The following is a 16,181-nucleotide window of genomic DNA, read 5'->3' on the forward strand; positions in this document are numbered from 1 at the left end:
AGTTTGCTGTATATGCCACACTTGCCTTTTGTTCCGGTTTTTAAAAATTCTCAGAGCACAAATAAGTGTAATAAGGCTGGAGATAGAAAATGACCTATAGGTGTAACAGCCTTTTTGAATGAATGAATAGGAACATATTTTGAATGAATAGGAACACATTACAAAAAGCTGCTTTGGTGAAAATCTTCAGCTGACAGAGATGAAGAGTGGTGACTAACATTATTGAAAAAAGGATGCGTACACGCTTGTGGATTTTTGTCAAACTGAATACATGTAATTTTGTTGTAAATAGCAGGTTAGCTAACCAGGAAACCATATCCTTAAAACGAGGTATGTTTAAAGCACAAATATATGGATATTAAAGAAGAATTTTGGAACAACAGAGCACCTCAAATTTCAATGTCTTAGAAGAGTCCAAATGACTGCAGACCTTCATTTACATACCCACAGAAAAAACAAATCTTGCCTTACCCGGCCAACTAGTATTGGTTCAGGTCCAGAAAATTCTTCTAATACAAACATTTGATTCCAAACCCAGCCTCTCTTGGAACGGTTCAAAACTCTTTGTTCTTCAGTTAGCTTTTTTAGTCCTGTACTGGATCCACTTGGTAGTACTTGAGATTGATTCATTGGAGCCATATAAATAGAAGGAAGGACAGTAATCCATAATATTATTAATGGAGTCCATGTATCCATAAGCATTTCCGTTAGTCTTTCTGGCATTGTACCACTAGCTACGCAAATCACCACAGAAATGAAATTATTATTTTGCTTTCCTCCAGACTGTAGCAATCCAATTCATCATGCAGTACAGAACATTTACTTACAGCTCCTCCATGTGTTTACAGCACAGTCAACGTAAAAATAGCTTAGATTATAAAAACATGATCCATTGAGTTTTCCAGTCATTAAAGATTCCTGGTGGGGGGAAAAAAAAAGGTCAAATCAGTGACTAAAGAGCTTAGGAAAGCATTCTGAAAGATCTTACTTTTACATCATAAACCAAGACATGTAAGTTTTTTAATTTGTAGTACATAATATTAGTGCATATTAAATGGGTTAAAAAAATTAAGTGATTCTGTGAATCCCTTCATTGCCTGAAATAGTGAGAGAAGAGTAAATGATTACATACACTCAGGAAAACATTTTACTTGGCAATTTGTCTTAGGGTCTGAAGAAGCTCCTGGCCTTCTTGCTAGTTTGCACATTTTAGGTAGCTAACTATAAACACTTAGCATGTCAAACAATAAAAGTCATACAAAATAATATTCTTGCATACAGACTTACTCTCTTCCTCAAGAAAAAAAAAAAATTACTTCTCGTAAGTGTACGAGGCTCCAGCAGTACATTCTCATTTTAGTAATCATCTAGCTGCAGCAGCACACAGCTCAGCACAACCTTCACAGCCCAGCAGAGGAACAGGACTGGTAAGTCCACTGTGAAATCCATGATCCCTGAACCAGACCACTACCAGAACCTAAGTAAGCTCATTTATATACATTTGCACTACAGGACTTTCAGTGTCTGTCTCTCAGTTCCAAAGAAAAACACACAGTGAAATTTTATTTCAGAGACATTTGCCTTGATGGACACTTGGGAGCATTTTGTCTTTCTTTCCTCACCCACCCCTTCACATATTAGAAGGCCACATCAGGTCTCATCTCAGTGTAAATATTCCTTGAAACAGGCAAGCAAATTAACACAGTAGGGCTTGCTAATGCCACAGTGATGGGCAAAACCTGAAATGCAGCCGTGGAAAGATAGATGGGACATGGCTCAGGGAGAAGGGCTGCATTACAGCTACTCTAATGAGGCTGGAGTTATGTAAAAAGATTCCCCATACATTTTCTTTGACTGATTCATATCCAAACAATCTCATGAGAAACCACTATATACAAGATAGGTAAAAATGTCTACTCTTAAGCTTACACTGTGTCTTAGGCTGGGTTTTTTCCACTTTAAAATGAGTTCTTAGTATTGGAAGGGAGTGGGTGGGGGTTTTGTGGGTTTTTTAGGTTCATACACACTCATGGAAGAAAATATCTGATAACATGAATAACAACAGTAAAAGTCATCTGTTATTTTAAAAGCAAACAATGTAAAAAGTAATTTTTTTTCAAACTTCAGTAATTGCCAAAGCAACTGTGAAATCTGTTGCATGAAAACCTGGAACTGTGAGAAACTTGTCTTGTTAAAAGAGAAGAGCTGTTATCAAACTAAAACTCAGTATCTCAAGTAGCATGGAAGAACGGTAAGCTAATAGTGCAGTCCTTTGACCATGCATGAAGAATGAGGTGAATATCCATTACAGAAGTAACTGTGTGGCTTAGAAACATCACTTAAGCCTCATTGCCAACAGAGATGGAAAGAAAGAAACTAGAGAATACAGTATGCTCTTGGAATGAAATTTTGGGAAAAACGTGAGGGAAGCAAGAGAGGCCTGGCATTCTCTCAATCCCCGGAAAAGGACGAGGAGCTAAGAGTCTAATTGCTTGATGGGAAGGGTCTGTCAAGTCACCCGGTCTAAAGAATGAAACTGGGGCTACTGCTGCTACTTTCTGGCACATGTTAAAAAGACAGATTTCCTCGGGCGTGTTTGGTGGTTGAAGGTATCAAAAGAGAGAAACAGCCAAACTTTGAATGAAAGTGGTTAAGGTTTTTTGTATGGGATCCTTGTGCATATGTGAATGGACTTGTGGGTACGAGTGTCTGCCAGGGGACAGATTTTTCCAATTTCCTCAATGGAGCAGGAATTGAAACACAGGAGAAACAGAACCACTGCAAAACAGAGTAATAGACAACTTCAAACAATATCCACAATTAAATTCAGAACTGGGGGCATAAACTGAAAACCCAACTCGAGAGTCCTTTTCTGTAGCTGAGTTTTTGGGTTTTATATACAAAGTGATTTTTGACCCAGAAATAGAAGCCCACCAGAACAGAATAGTATGTTACACCTTTGTCCAAGAAACCCAAGTGGGCCATGACCGTCTTTCTTATTCTTCCATTACAAATTGATATAGTTCTTTTTACTCACAGGACCAAATAATGAAAGTAAAGCACTCGTTTTCATATTCAAGAAGCTTTTTGAAAACAATTCTTAATTAATCTACACAGCCTGTCTTCTAAAAGAGATTAAATAAATGAGATAAAACAATATGATGCTCACAGAAACATTTTTGTTTGAAGAAAGAACAGGATATTTGTTTTTCAAACTGCCACTCTGAATCCTTGGCAAGCGTTAAGTTCATTTCAGTGCATCCCCCCGCAGTTCCTCCCCCAGATTTCCTGCCTGTTACTCTTCACTTACTCCAATCAAATGTAGGTCCTATCCATTAGCACTAATGCATAAGATTCACTGTGACTGGACCATCCTCACAGTAGCTCCCTGTTCAGCAATACCTTAAGGCAAACAAGAGCCAAAAGCACACCAAAAATATTAGTAATACACAGACCATATCATTAAACCTAACTCAATGAAATAACCCTGTGAAGAGCACAGTTACACAAGCTCAACGAACACAAAACTGCGAGATTTTCAAGTACCAACAGGAGAGTTAGGCAAGTGTTAGGCAGTGCAGGGTAAAGAAAAAAATCTGATGGGGCTTTTCCATGTATCGATGTACTGCAGGGGAAGATGATCAGTGCATAACAGCAGAGCTGGATAAATTTCTCTACAGTTCAACCTAGACTACTGGAGCCTTTTGGGATTTATTTGAGACACAGACTCTCATTTGAGATTCACTGCTCTATCAGTGAATTGTGGCATTTACTTTGTGCAGTGCTTGGAGATTGTACTGTCCCCAGATTTCTTTACCAAATTTGGAAATGAATTTACTTTTCCATTCCTGGGAGCAGAACACCATGTATGTGGTTGGGAGCTGATGGAAGGCATTATTAAATACTTGGCCATGCAATTTTCATATTGGTTAATATGCATATCAAGAAATGCCTAGTAATTAAATTATAATCCTGCAGACCAGATGTATAGGAGAAACTGATAGGGCTACTATAACGATACTAAAAAGGCGCATGTAAAGGGAGATCTGGCAATCAGGGAAGACTAGAAGGTGAGGCACAGTAACATTTTCCGTTCTTACATTATGCCAGGTTCTAAAGAAATGGTGAGTATGGAATGAGAGCAAAATTGTTCCAGTGAAGCCAGAACCACCTTTTGCTAAGCAACCAAAAGAAGACAAGCACATGGCCCTTATAGAGTGTATTTACACCCTCATAAAGATTTTGTTGGTGCTGGTAAAAGCATAATTTTTGCTTTGAATTTCCACTTACTCAAATGGCCCTATGCTCTTTTCTTTAACAAAACTTTGCTGTTCTTCTAAGTGGTTTCCCTGTATAGTATACGATATATACAACTATAAATACAACTCTAATCCAGCAAAGCTGTTTACAAAACAGCTTTACTTCTTTATTCATCCTTGAGAGGGGAAGTGATATTTGAAATATAAAGAATTTCTTTAATGTAGCAAACAGATGAAAGAAAATGTAACACTATGTCAGGTAGCAGAGATTCAGATAACTGTTATGTTTCAAAAACATAAGACTGTATTCATAAATTTGGTTCCCCATGCACAACCTACAGAGAAATAGAAATAAAGCTATATTTGATTGTTTTCCACTTACTATGCATGCTGATATAGTTCTAGAAAAATATTGTTCTATTAACAGGAACATGCATCTTGGAGCACTACTTGTACAACTCTAGGCCATAGAGTGCGTAAGTTTTATTCAAGTACAATGCAAAAAGTGATTATAACGAAGTAGAAGTTTACAACCTAGAACTTTAACTAGCATACCAACTTCAGAAAGTAACGTAATATACATTGCAACCTTTTTTGGAACTAAAATCTATGTAGGTTACTTGTATGAGTTAATTGCTTGCATACAGTTAGACCCAGGTATGACAGTAGATAGTTATGGTACATATACTAATTCATGACAGGTCTCATTTTGTATATGAGTGGTGGAAAGCTTTATGATAACTAGCATCTCGGCTGTAACTAATTTCACTACTATTATTTTAGAATCATCTTTTAGCTTTAAAAGGTGAACACTGGAATGCAGTAATTTGTTAAAAAGATTAATAAACTTAATAAAAGTAGTTTAATACATAACTTCTTATTGAAAAAGAAGCAAAGTAAGATCATAAAAAGCTTTAAAAAAATCAATTTATTCTTAGGTTTCAAACCACAGAATATCTATCTGGTCAAGCAAACCACTTTAAATCAATGCACTAGCATTGTAATACACCATGATCCTAGTTTAAAAGATTTTAGAGCCACTCTAGTGTTTCTTCACGTAAGAGACACAGAGGGCTGACTAAAGAATTGCAACAAAGTTTCTTAATTTATTTCATTCTGCATTTACCTTATCATTTATAGTGATGATATACAACAGCTAAGCCCTTTGACCTCACTATTTCACTAGGGTGGATTGTATCTATTCCTAAACAACTATTATTAAGTTAAAAAAACCATGAAGTACTGGTTTATTTAAGTAACTTACACTAGAGATGCCAGACACAAGTTGGTGATCTTTGACTAAAGCAGGGGGGTTTTGGTAGAATTTTCAGGATCTTTTCTATTTTATACATTAAATGACCCCTTCAGCATGCATTCAGAAGACTGATATCAAATTGCCACAACATTAAGAGGTAAATGATACATAAAGGCAATGGAGTTCTAGTAAAAATGTTTTAGATGTATTTATGCATAACCTCTACCTTTGATGCTAATTAAATATAAGCAAATCAGCATTACAATACAAGCAGCCTCAGATAATTGATGAGAGGCGTTCATTTACTGATCACTTAGAGAGTTCCAACTAGCAGTGTTCGATAGCAGGGGGATAGCCTGGGCATTTTGCATGCTTCTTTTGGAGCCTCGAAATTCCATCTGACCCATGTGGGCTTTCATGTCCAGGAGAGCAAATTTAATCTAATTTCTGCCAGAAACAAGGATCCTTATTCCTGCAAAACAGAGCTGTGGGTAATAGCTTTAAGATAGATTAAGAGAATAAAATATGAAGGTTAATCAGGTGCCCTTGACAAAAATTTACATCTTGCGACTTCCTTTATCTGAAATTCATCAAGCAACCATGAGTGTCTCTTTACTCTGTCACAGGTTTCTCACAGCTCATGATCAGGTATTATATTTCCCCTGTCAATAGGTCTGCAAACTCAGGATCCATTCTGACAGCCTGTACACAGGTGTAGGTATTTTGTTCCTTTTAGTGTTTCTTTGGTTCACCCAAGCAAATTCCTTGTTATTGTTCAAATTACTGGGTTTTTTTACCTCTGATCGTTTCTCTCCTTCCTGTTTTTTTGTCCCTACAGTAGCTAGAGTATCTTTTTGGGGTTTTTTTGGCTTCACACTGTTCTTCCTGTTCTGTAAGCTCTTTAGGTTTACATTTACTACTGCAGGTATTGGCTACACTTCCACTTATGCTTCCTAGTCCCATTTCTCAAGGATTCAGACAGGGTGTTTTTCCGTCAATAGTAGCAACATGATGCAAAGCCTTCCCACTGTGGGAAGCACAATTATCTTTCCTTCATTGATCCTCTTTTGGCAGCACAACAGAGCCTTAAGTTTTCAATAGTAAAAATATAAGGCCTTAGCAGTCCTTAGCGCACCAGTCTCACTTGTACGTATAATTCTTACTCATAAGAGAACTGTGGTAAGGATTTTAGTTTGCCATTAAAGCAGAACAAAACCAAAGTCCATCACAATAAAACTATCAAGATACCCTAACCAACAAATAATCATGTCAGCCTTGCCTGCATAACTTTGCTACATACTCAAACTGTTTCCACTACATCTCTATTATATTGTACCTGAACTTGATTTTAAATTACCCTGGATAAGGCAGCATTCTCACGTTTCCCCTCCAAAAGAATGAGTACTCCTTGCCAAAACTATTACTCTTCAGTGGATTACTCATTTGTGTAAAGATTACTCACATACCCCCCAAAAATTAAAATTAAAAAGCAATTCTCCACCTTCCTGTGAGGCGAAAAAGGACTCAGGCTGTAATCAGACACGCTACTATCACGCTTACAGGGCCCACTGCAAAGGGCCACTTGCATGCCCTGGCTACACTTTACTGCCTCTCTCATCTGCCAGCATAACTGTATGTGTAGTTACTCCCTAACCCAGTTCTGTCAAAACGATCTTGTTAACTTAAACGCTTTTAATAGTAAGGTGTTTTTTAAACCAAATCATTCTGACAGAGATGGGTTAGGCCATTGCTCATGCTATTCTTCCACCAAGAGCAATTTTAATTTAAGAGGTTCTTCCCTCCCCCTCGCATCATGCCAGCTGCATGTTTCCAATAATTCGTCTCCATTCCCATTCCTCTCTTCACAGCAGTTTACTATCTCTGCAATTGTGATATTTGCAGAGCTACTGCATACAGTAACTTAAATAGTAACTTACAGTAACACTGTAAGCCAGACCAGTGAAAATTTAAAAAAAAAAAAAAAAAAAAAAAAAAAAAAAAAAAAAAATTTGCAACAAAACCCTGTTTCGATAAGTCTTTTCCTTCAAGTTTATAACCCAGATCATTGCACAGATCCAGTTTACGGCATGGCTGCACAAGCAGTTACATCAGCACAACTAAAGAGCCCATAAACTAGAGGACAACAACAAAAAGTTTTGAAAACAGCTGTGTTGCCAAAGAGCATATGAAGTTGGACAATATGCTTTTAGAGAGCAGTCAGACAAATAGTTGAATCAACAAAACTGAGTGGAGGAAAACTTCTGGAAAAGAGAACAAGCAATTAGAGACAGCGAAGCTACTTAAATAAGAGTCTGATGGACTCTTAGTATATAGCCATGGCAATCTGATGCAGGTCTGTTCATTGACGCTGGCAGATTTTAGGGATGGAAACCTCTCCCACCGTCTCATTCGGCTGCAGCCAGGCAGCAGTCAGATGTGCTGTTCTGAGAACACTGTCAGGAGGGGAACTCCCAGTGATCCTGACCACAAGCAGCACACACCACTGCACGGCGGAGGGGGGCTGCAAGCGGCAGCGAGCCAGCAGCCAGATTCTGGGCCATGCATGTTCTAGGCATTGCCCCAAATCATAATTATACTTTGTAGCTGCTCTAAATTTCACCAACTAACAGTGATTTTAAGGGACTGTTATGTCACCTGGAATTAACTGTAACATAGAAAAGCATTATCCACACATCCTTTCCTTTGGCCAAGCACCTGAAATTTCAAAGGAAGGAAAATGAGATGGGAAACGTTATGCTAACTCCACTATAGCAGCAGGGTGACATACACTTGAAGTATACTTCATGCTGTCAGAGATGTGCAAGAGAGGATCCTGCCAATACAAGTCCAAACCAATTGTCCAGGTTTATTTTGATGTATTACATGTGGCAATTTGCTTATGGCTGCTTGGAAAATCAAAGTCAAATCCAAAGAATTACTTGTTTCAACAACAAAGGTAACAGATGCTACCTATCTCTTTCTTGTGGTCTTAGACGGTCTGTCCTATACACACACACAGAGTAATTCGGTGTGCAAAGATATGCCACTTTATTTTTTAAGCTTAGTCGTGCATTGTACTCTATACAGTTCAGACATCTGAACAGTTCTTTAGGTTATTAAGCAAGTTCCTAAGCTAAGCTTGTGTCAAATGTTATGGGACTGTTTTAAGCACAGTGTTCGTCAGTCTTTGCATGGGACATAGAGCTGATAGAATCCATACACCTGAACTAAGGAAATACAGGCATGCAGAAATACAAATGCAGGTACAGAATGCAACGGTTTATTGGGGGATTTATTAATCTGACTGTAAGGTTATTATTAGCAAAACCAGGCTACTTCAGTTTTAGGGGTCTGTTTTAGAGGCAGAAGGAAGGAGGGAAGGGTTAGAAAAGCTTTTCTAAGATAAATTCGTCTTCCTTAGTTCCCTTACTCTTTTGCTTTAACTAGGAAACCCCATGACTGGTGTTCTGAAGTAGGGATGAGGCTGCTACAGGATATAGGTCATTACACAACTTGACTAATGCTTTAGGATAAAGAGAAAGTGATATGTTCATCGCACTGAAATATATCTTCTTTAATCAAAATAATATATTGTAACAAGTTGTCCGTTATTCCATGATTGCTTAACACCATACTTTATCATATCTACAAAGTCTGTTTCATGCTAGTGACTACCTAAACCTTCTTTATACTTTTTGGCAAATATTTACCTTCCTGGAATCCTTTTTAAAAACCAAACAAACAAAAGAGTATTTAGCCCTGTGATGCCATGCTTATTGTTTAACTTCTACTGGAATCAATAGAATTCCTATTGGGGTCATTTTTGCTACTGTCTGACAGTAAAATCAGCATGGGCCAACTTTAAAGCTGCCAAGGCTCTGATACTTCGTATATAAAGCTATCAAGTTTTTCCAAAAGTGTTCTCTACTTTACAGAACCAGAATGCATTTAAAAAAACCACCAAGTGTGTTGTTAGCACTTCCAAACTATTTTTTCGACTTTATTATTACTGGTATTGTGTAGTGCTCAGGAATTCTAGTCATGAATCCAACTGTGCTAGACATTGTACAGATACAGGACAAAGAAGCAGTATGTGCTCCACAGTTTGCAACTGAAGTAATATGACTTGTTTGATTGTGTTTCCTCTGCAATGAAATTAGTATCTACAACATTTTAGGGTTGGGTGTTTTGGTTTTTTGGTGGTTTTTTTTTTTCTTTTTCATGACAGATGATACCTAAAGTATAGGCATTAAAATGACAATATAACTATTTTAGATCTACCGTAGAACAAAAGGTATTTGCAAACTTCCCTTTCAACCTCTCATACTTAGAAAAGAACAAAAGATTTGTTTTCAGGTTTATGGGAGTCAGCCACTCCACTGATGTGTGTCAAAACACTACCTCATGCTGCTGAGCTGAGCAGCTCATGATGCACGCTCAAAACGGAGAGGGAAGAAAATCAAAATCTGTTTGAACAACCAAGGTGGTTCAGAAACTTAAACCTGACAAAAATAGTTGTACCCGCGTTGTTTTCATTCTATAGTAAGAGGAAGAAATGAACTGAAGTAATTTTTATTCTCTACAGTCCACTGATTAAAGCGATTTTCCTTTGACTAAAATAGAACTGCATTACATACAGATTTAATAGCTCCAGCTCATGCCAACCTCATCTCTGAAACCGATGCTCATTTTTACAAGGCTGTATTACATAATATGAAGACCTATATCACTTTTAAAGGAGAGAGAGGAAAAAAGGCAAATTGTGCGCAACATGAAGAGAGCTCATAAAAAGGCAAACAGATTGGCCTGCGACTGAGAATTAGGTGTTAACCATGCTCTGCCTAGGGCATCGTTTATCATGAGAGTTTCAGCAGCTGGGATGTGCTTATCCTGTACTTGCTGAAAAATGTTTAAATATTAATGGAGGACATGAATATCTTGCTTTCTGGGCTGCTTTTTCAGTCTTTTTTTGATATACAACAGAGCTTTCATTTGCATTAGTTTTCTTTAAAGAATATTAGGTATTCTCTACGCAATTTAACAAAACATAATTAAGGAAAAACCCACAAGTTTCCCTGACATGTATTCTGACTGAACTAAGAACAGAAAGTTATGACTGGTCATCGTGATTTACTGAAAACTCTATCAACTTTCCAGCCATATGCATAAAAGTGTATGCACATTAAAAAAATAATCTTTAGAAAGGAAAAACGTAAGCATAACTGGACTTTTGTAACTACATACAGTACTGTTGCAGTAAACCTACTCAAATCTTTTTTGCTGAAACATATGAGATTAGAAGTGAAGGTCTTTAATTTTGCATCATTGAATTTGACGGCAGTTTTACTATCAACTGAAATGAGTTGTTTGGAAAGAATTAGGGTCCTCCAACATAAAAACTATTTCATTTGCAGTTGCTTGGTTGAGGTTTTTGTTTTGGTGGTTTTTTTTCATTTGTTTATTTTAATCTAACCTTTGGAAATGCACAAAAAATAGAGCCCACAGACTAGAATACAGAACTCCATCTAAACTTCAGCAACATTAAGAATTAAGTTCTGATGATCTCTTACTTAAAAGGCAATCATAGCTGTTACATTTAATCCACAAGAGAGGTTCACATCTAAAATGTTGCTCAATTGCAAAACTCAACTAATGAATTGCACTACCTCTGAATGCACACAGTCCATCTGCATCAGAATTTAGGGGCTTCAATATAATAATTTATATTTATATATTAAAACCCCATAGAAATATAAAATACACACATTTATATGATTATGATAATCAGTGATTGCAAAGGAAATGGATTTAAATGTTTATCTTAGTTCCTCAAATTAGGCTGAGCATTGCTTCCCAGGAGTAAGCTACTTTGACCGAATGTACGCTAAATTAGAAAGTTGAAACTGTGAACTAATGACTGCCAAGACTGACTGGTTTTATAATATTTTGAACTCCCACATTCAGTTGCAAAGACCCAAGCAAGACACATCGAGAAAGACCTTTATGAGCTTGTCTATGACTTAGGCACCGCAGGGTACAGTAGACACTTCTCATTGAAGGTTTCACTTATTCAGATCTAGGACTGGTTGGCATTACTAATTCCAAATCCTAGCCAAGGTGCTGATAATCCTTAATTTCAAATGATTTTCACAAGACACATCATGCTCAACACCTTGGAAAATCAATTCTATGAGTATTATCATTGCAACTCATGGATAAAGGCTACTCTCATGACTAAGGCAGGTAGAAATTGGTCTCTTGCCTGCAGTCAAGATGCTTTAAACTCTGTTGGTAACTGAACTGGTTCAGAAATCATCTTGCCTTTTCAGCTTGCACCTTCCACTTCAGATACCATCAGTCCCCAATGTTTTTTGGGAACGTAACGTTATTAATATAGTTGAAATGTCACTGTGTTGATGTTATTTACTTAGTTGACAAAATTAGAAATGTGCTGGACAGATTCTAGAACAAAGGGGGTTTATCTGAGGGGGGAAAAAACCCATATATATACACACACATTTGAAATTTCAAACTGGACTTTATTTTGTTCTATGTCTATCTGCTGCTCAAACAGTTATGTTCAGAATGCTATGAAGCGAGCCACTTTTTTCTATGGCAACAACACTAAGAAAAATGTTAGGTTTCCATCACCTAATTTAATTCTATTGATGCAATCCTATGGTAGCGATGATGCTTAAAATGTTCCAAGCTCAAAATGCCTTAGCATTTCCCTCCCACTGAAAGAATTTAGTTTGTATTATTTTAAACCCATAGTTGAAAGACTCTTAGGATACAACTATAGTGTATACTGCAAGCATACAATTGTCAGAATTAACAGTATATTCAAAAGGTCAGGCTCTAATAATAAAAAAATGGAGAAAAGAATAGAAAATGAATACTTCTGAAGATATACAGTATCTTACGGTTGTTGGATATGCTATAAAAATACCTGTTTATACTATGTAGCATAAGCAGTTGCTTTCTGTTACAGAGTATGCATAATCATCACTTAAAAGATATGCAGCACCAAGATCTTAAAGTACACGTTCACCTCTTCTTCTTCATAAACTTAGGGGTCAGTATTTTTTCCCCCTCAAAATCTCTCAAGTTTTGGAAATAGAATTATCTGTACGGATCAAGGGTCAAGTGGGTGGGTTACAGGCCCTTAATGTCAATAAGTGGGTAAAAAAGTCCCAGCTAAAGTCTCGTAGGGCACTCAGCTCTTCCAAAATGAAGATTTTAAAAGATGAAATCTGCAACAGTGCGAGAAGAAATAGAAAATTCAGGAAGTACTTCAAGGTGTAACAGACCTAAATCTATATCCATGGCTGATTGTGTTCGTACTTGTAACAGTTCTATACCCTGAAGACAGGAGCGTGAGAATATTTTTTTCTAGAGAAGACGACGCAGCATATGTTAGCAGTGATACAAATGAAGTGTCCAGGGATCAATTAATTTATTTGGTAAAGGTGCAATATTATTGGAAAAATGCTGAAGATTATGAATGACTGAAAGTGAATTTAAATCTGATTGTGAGACTACTTCCCCCTTTACAACTCTCTTCTGGACTTCATAGCAGGAGCTGATGTGAATTACTGGAGTGTATTAAAAAGCACTGAGCGACGACTTCTAAGGAGGTTTCTACTTCATCTCACAGAGATGAAAACTTTTTTTCTTTTAAGTGAAAGGTGTAAAAGGACTACATATCCTATACAGGGGTACTTCTTATTAAAACCAGCTGTGTTTGTTAAGCAGGCACGTATACTACTTACTGGATTTTTAATATTGAAGAAAATGTCCAAAGTTAGCTACCTGGCTAGCAGCCTGCTCGCTTCACAAATTGCTGACCTGTATAACTTAAGAACCAACTTTCATTAAATACTTCCTTCTCCGACAGCACCGAAGGCCCTCAGCTTACAACTAGGCACGGGAATCAGAATTCTTTACAGCCAGGATGCAAATTTTAAAAAAAAGAAGGGAGAGTTAATAAATAGTGAGCCTAGGAGGAAGCTTGCAGAAAGCTGTGCTCATTCGGTATGCGGTAACATAGAACAATAAGGCTGAACACCTTAGACTAGAATAATCACTTCCTTTCCTAGTGTTTTCCTGTTGCAAACATTCATACAATTAGGCTGGGAGGTGACACAACAGAGAGCTTTTGGGTTTTGATGTTATCACATTTTACGAGTGTGAAATTTTGTAATTTCACAGGTATTCAAAATACTAACTTCTAGCCGCTTTATCATTTTATTTAAGACAGGTAAAATGTACACCAGGGTAATTTTTCAGTCTTCTGAATATATTTATTATTTACTTATATTTACTGCGAAGCCTATTGTGAAGTCTCTTCTTGTTCGTAACAGTCTGGTATTGAACATTGAGAAGCAATATTATTCATATTTCTCTTTATCCTTATTTCCGTGTATTTCTCTTTATCCTTACTGCAGAGAAACTCTTGAAGAATTTCCAAAAGAGGATGAGTGAAGTTAAGAGGATTCTTTATCTATAGCTTTGGTAGTTACCAGCTCTATTCTTTAATTGAAGCTGAAACGAGCAGCTGTTAGCTTCCCTTCTATTAAGCACTAACGTGGTAGACTTGAAACAATAAACAGTTAATGTTATTTGACTTCTTACAACCAGCACCCCTCAAAAAACATCTGGCTGTGATACCTAGAGACACAAATGGTGAGCCGTTTATGCGATCAAGTTGACTGTTTAGAAGTATCAGCCTTTATGAAAGTTGTATGAGTATTTATTCCTACTTTCAGAGGAAAGACAGACTCGTTTGCATGAAACGGAGTGCGTGTGTTCGTGCCTGTCTAAAAGAGAGGAAGAGGGAGGGAGAAGTGAGGGTATAGAGTTTGATACCTGTTGGCAATGCAACCAGGTTTGTGTAACACCGTTATGTGCCAGGTTGGATTGATTCCACTCTATTTAGTCTGGTACTAAATGCAAACTGTTTGAATTGAGACAGATTCAAGACATGACTGAACAGCAACGAACCACGAAGGAATTCCTGCCTATGTTAAGTGGTGTCACCTTCATGGCGGTAGGCAGTATCTAAATAAGGACTTGAATTAATCTCTTCCATAATATCCACACAGAAACTGCCATCAGCTTTCTGTGCTGAAGCCTTGCAGCCTCCCAGGCTCCCCAGCCAAGCACCATATCCAGGTCTGATGCTGTCTAGCAGGGCTGCTGTCTGACAGCTCGGGGCTCCCGATTGGGATGCTGCTACCCAGCAGATATTGTAGCCAAGCAGAATGTAAGGATGTGTTACTCCTCTGTCTTCCTCAAAGAGAAGATGAAGCATTTAGAGAAACAGCCAGCTTCAGGGGTCGACAGACTCCTGCATTTCTTCTCTGGGAGCCTTGGCAGTGATGCAACTAACAAGCAGTTGGAGCTAAGGGGCTTTCTCCCTCTCTGAAGTTTCAGCTGGGTGCATTATCTGTTTAGTCAACCAAAGAAAAAGAAAGAAAACAACTTGCCGGACAAGGATGATTCCTAGCTAGTTATGACTAAAGATTCATTCCCATCTCAGCTTTTAAGAGGAAGAGCAGTATCTCTGGGATGCTTTCCTCTCTGAAAGTAGGAAAGGAAGCTATCGTACCATTCCTATTTAGTTATTTATTTATCTAGGGGGTGCAAAGCTTTGAGGGGAGGGAAGGTGGTGATAAATCAGGGGGATTTCCCCCCCTCATGGTTCTTCCAGACTCCTCCTCCCTCATTTACATATCTGGCTGGCAAGTGATTTTTATTCTCAGCACGAAAACTGCAATCTATTTCAATGCATGAATGCAGCCCTGCATCTATTCAACACAGTGAAATAGCCCAGAGATTTATTGTATGAAATAAGAAAACAAGGAGAAGAAACGGGCTCTCCAGCCTTGGAAGCAACCCTCTGCGATCCAAAGTCCTCCTGAGACACCACCCCAAAAAAACAAAACCAGAGGAGAAATAGCCACACCACCACCATTCCTCCTCCCAAGGGAATAAAAAAAAATCCTAACTAGCATCCCATGACATTTTCATTATCAGGAATTTCAAAACATTCAACCTAATGAGCCACTACAGCTCAGCCCAATACCGTACCTATTAACAAGGAAGGCACTCGCACAGTGCACCTTGCAAGAACACAGACAGACACTAAGTCAAAAAGAAATCTATGGAGAGACAGCCCTCTGCCAGCGAGACATAAATAATATTAATAAAATGAATACTCACTCTTTCAAGGACCAAGGAAACCGCTTGCTGACAGCCACTTCACGTACGGATTGAAAGGGTGAGGTAAAAAACATTAGCCAGTCCCTGTGAACAGGCAGGATTCTCCAGATTTTCTTTTCATGCTTTTTGAGGCTGCTGGTGCTGGAGGAGATGCTGGTTACTTAGCTTCTCGGGTCTCTGTGCCTGCATGCTAAAGTGCGGTTACTAATTTCTCCCTTCGCACAAGCCAGCGGCAGCAGCACGTCTCCAGGAAAGCAGGGATATTCCAAATAAATCCACTAATTCCGGGTCTGAGCGCTCCAACGTGCCTGCCTGCCAAATGTAACTGTGAAGTGATGTGGAAAAGTGAGCTGGGAGCCTCCCCTGACAGCTCTTATTGGGCTGATCTCGGAGGCAGGTCTAGCGCTTGGAAATTCATGTAAGCAGTTTTGGGTGGTGGTTTC

The 16,181-nt window shown here is 38.1% G+C and overlaps 1 protein-coding gene across 4 annotated transcripts in view; it reads right to left on the minus strand.

Moving 5' to 3' along the window:
* The window catches only part of CDH8 (cadherin 8), a 149,735-nt gene extending 133,923 nt beyond the window's left edge, over positions 1-15,812 (minus strand). Inside the window, exons 1-3 of one of the 4 annotated variants that reach the window (XM_035891509.1) lie at positions 15,736-15,812; positions 828-913; positions 472-734 (exon numbers count right to left, since the gene is read on the minus strand). In XM_035891509.1, coding sequence (XP_035747402.1) covers positions 472-734; positions 828-913; positions 15,736-15,812 — 426 coding nt within the window. Of the gene's footprint in view, positions 1-471; positions 735-827; positions 914-15,735 lie in introns of those variants that run through there. The other 3 variants (XM_035891510.1, XM_035891511.1, XM_035891512.1) reach the window with 3 other exon arrangements.
* Between the last annotated feature and the right edge of the window lie 369 nt (positions 15,813-16,181).

This window comes from Egretta garzetta, unplaced genomic scaffold (genome assembly GCF_000687185.1).
Source record: "Egretta garzetta isolate BGI_Z169 unplaced genomic scaffold, ASM68718v1 scaffold23, whole genome shotgun sequence".
In the NCBI taxonomy this organism is placed as follows: domain Eukaryota; kingdom Metazoa; phylum Chordata; class Aves; order Pelecaniformes; family Ardeidae; genus Egretta; species Egretta garzetta.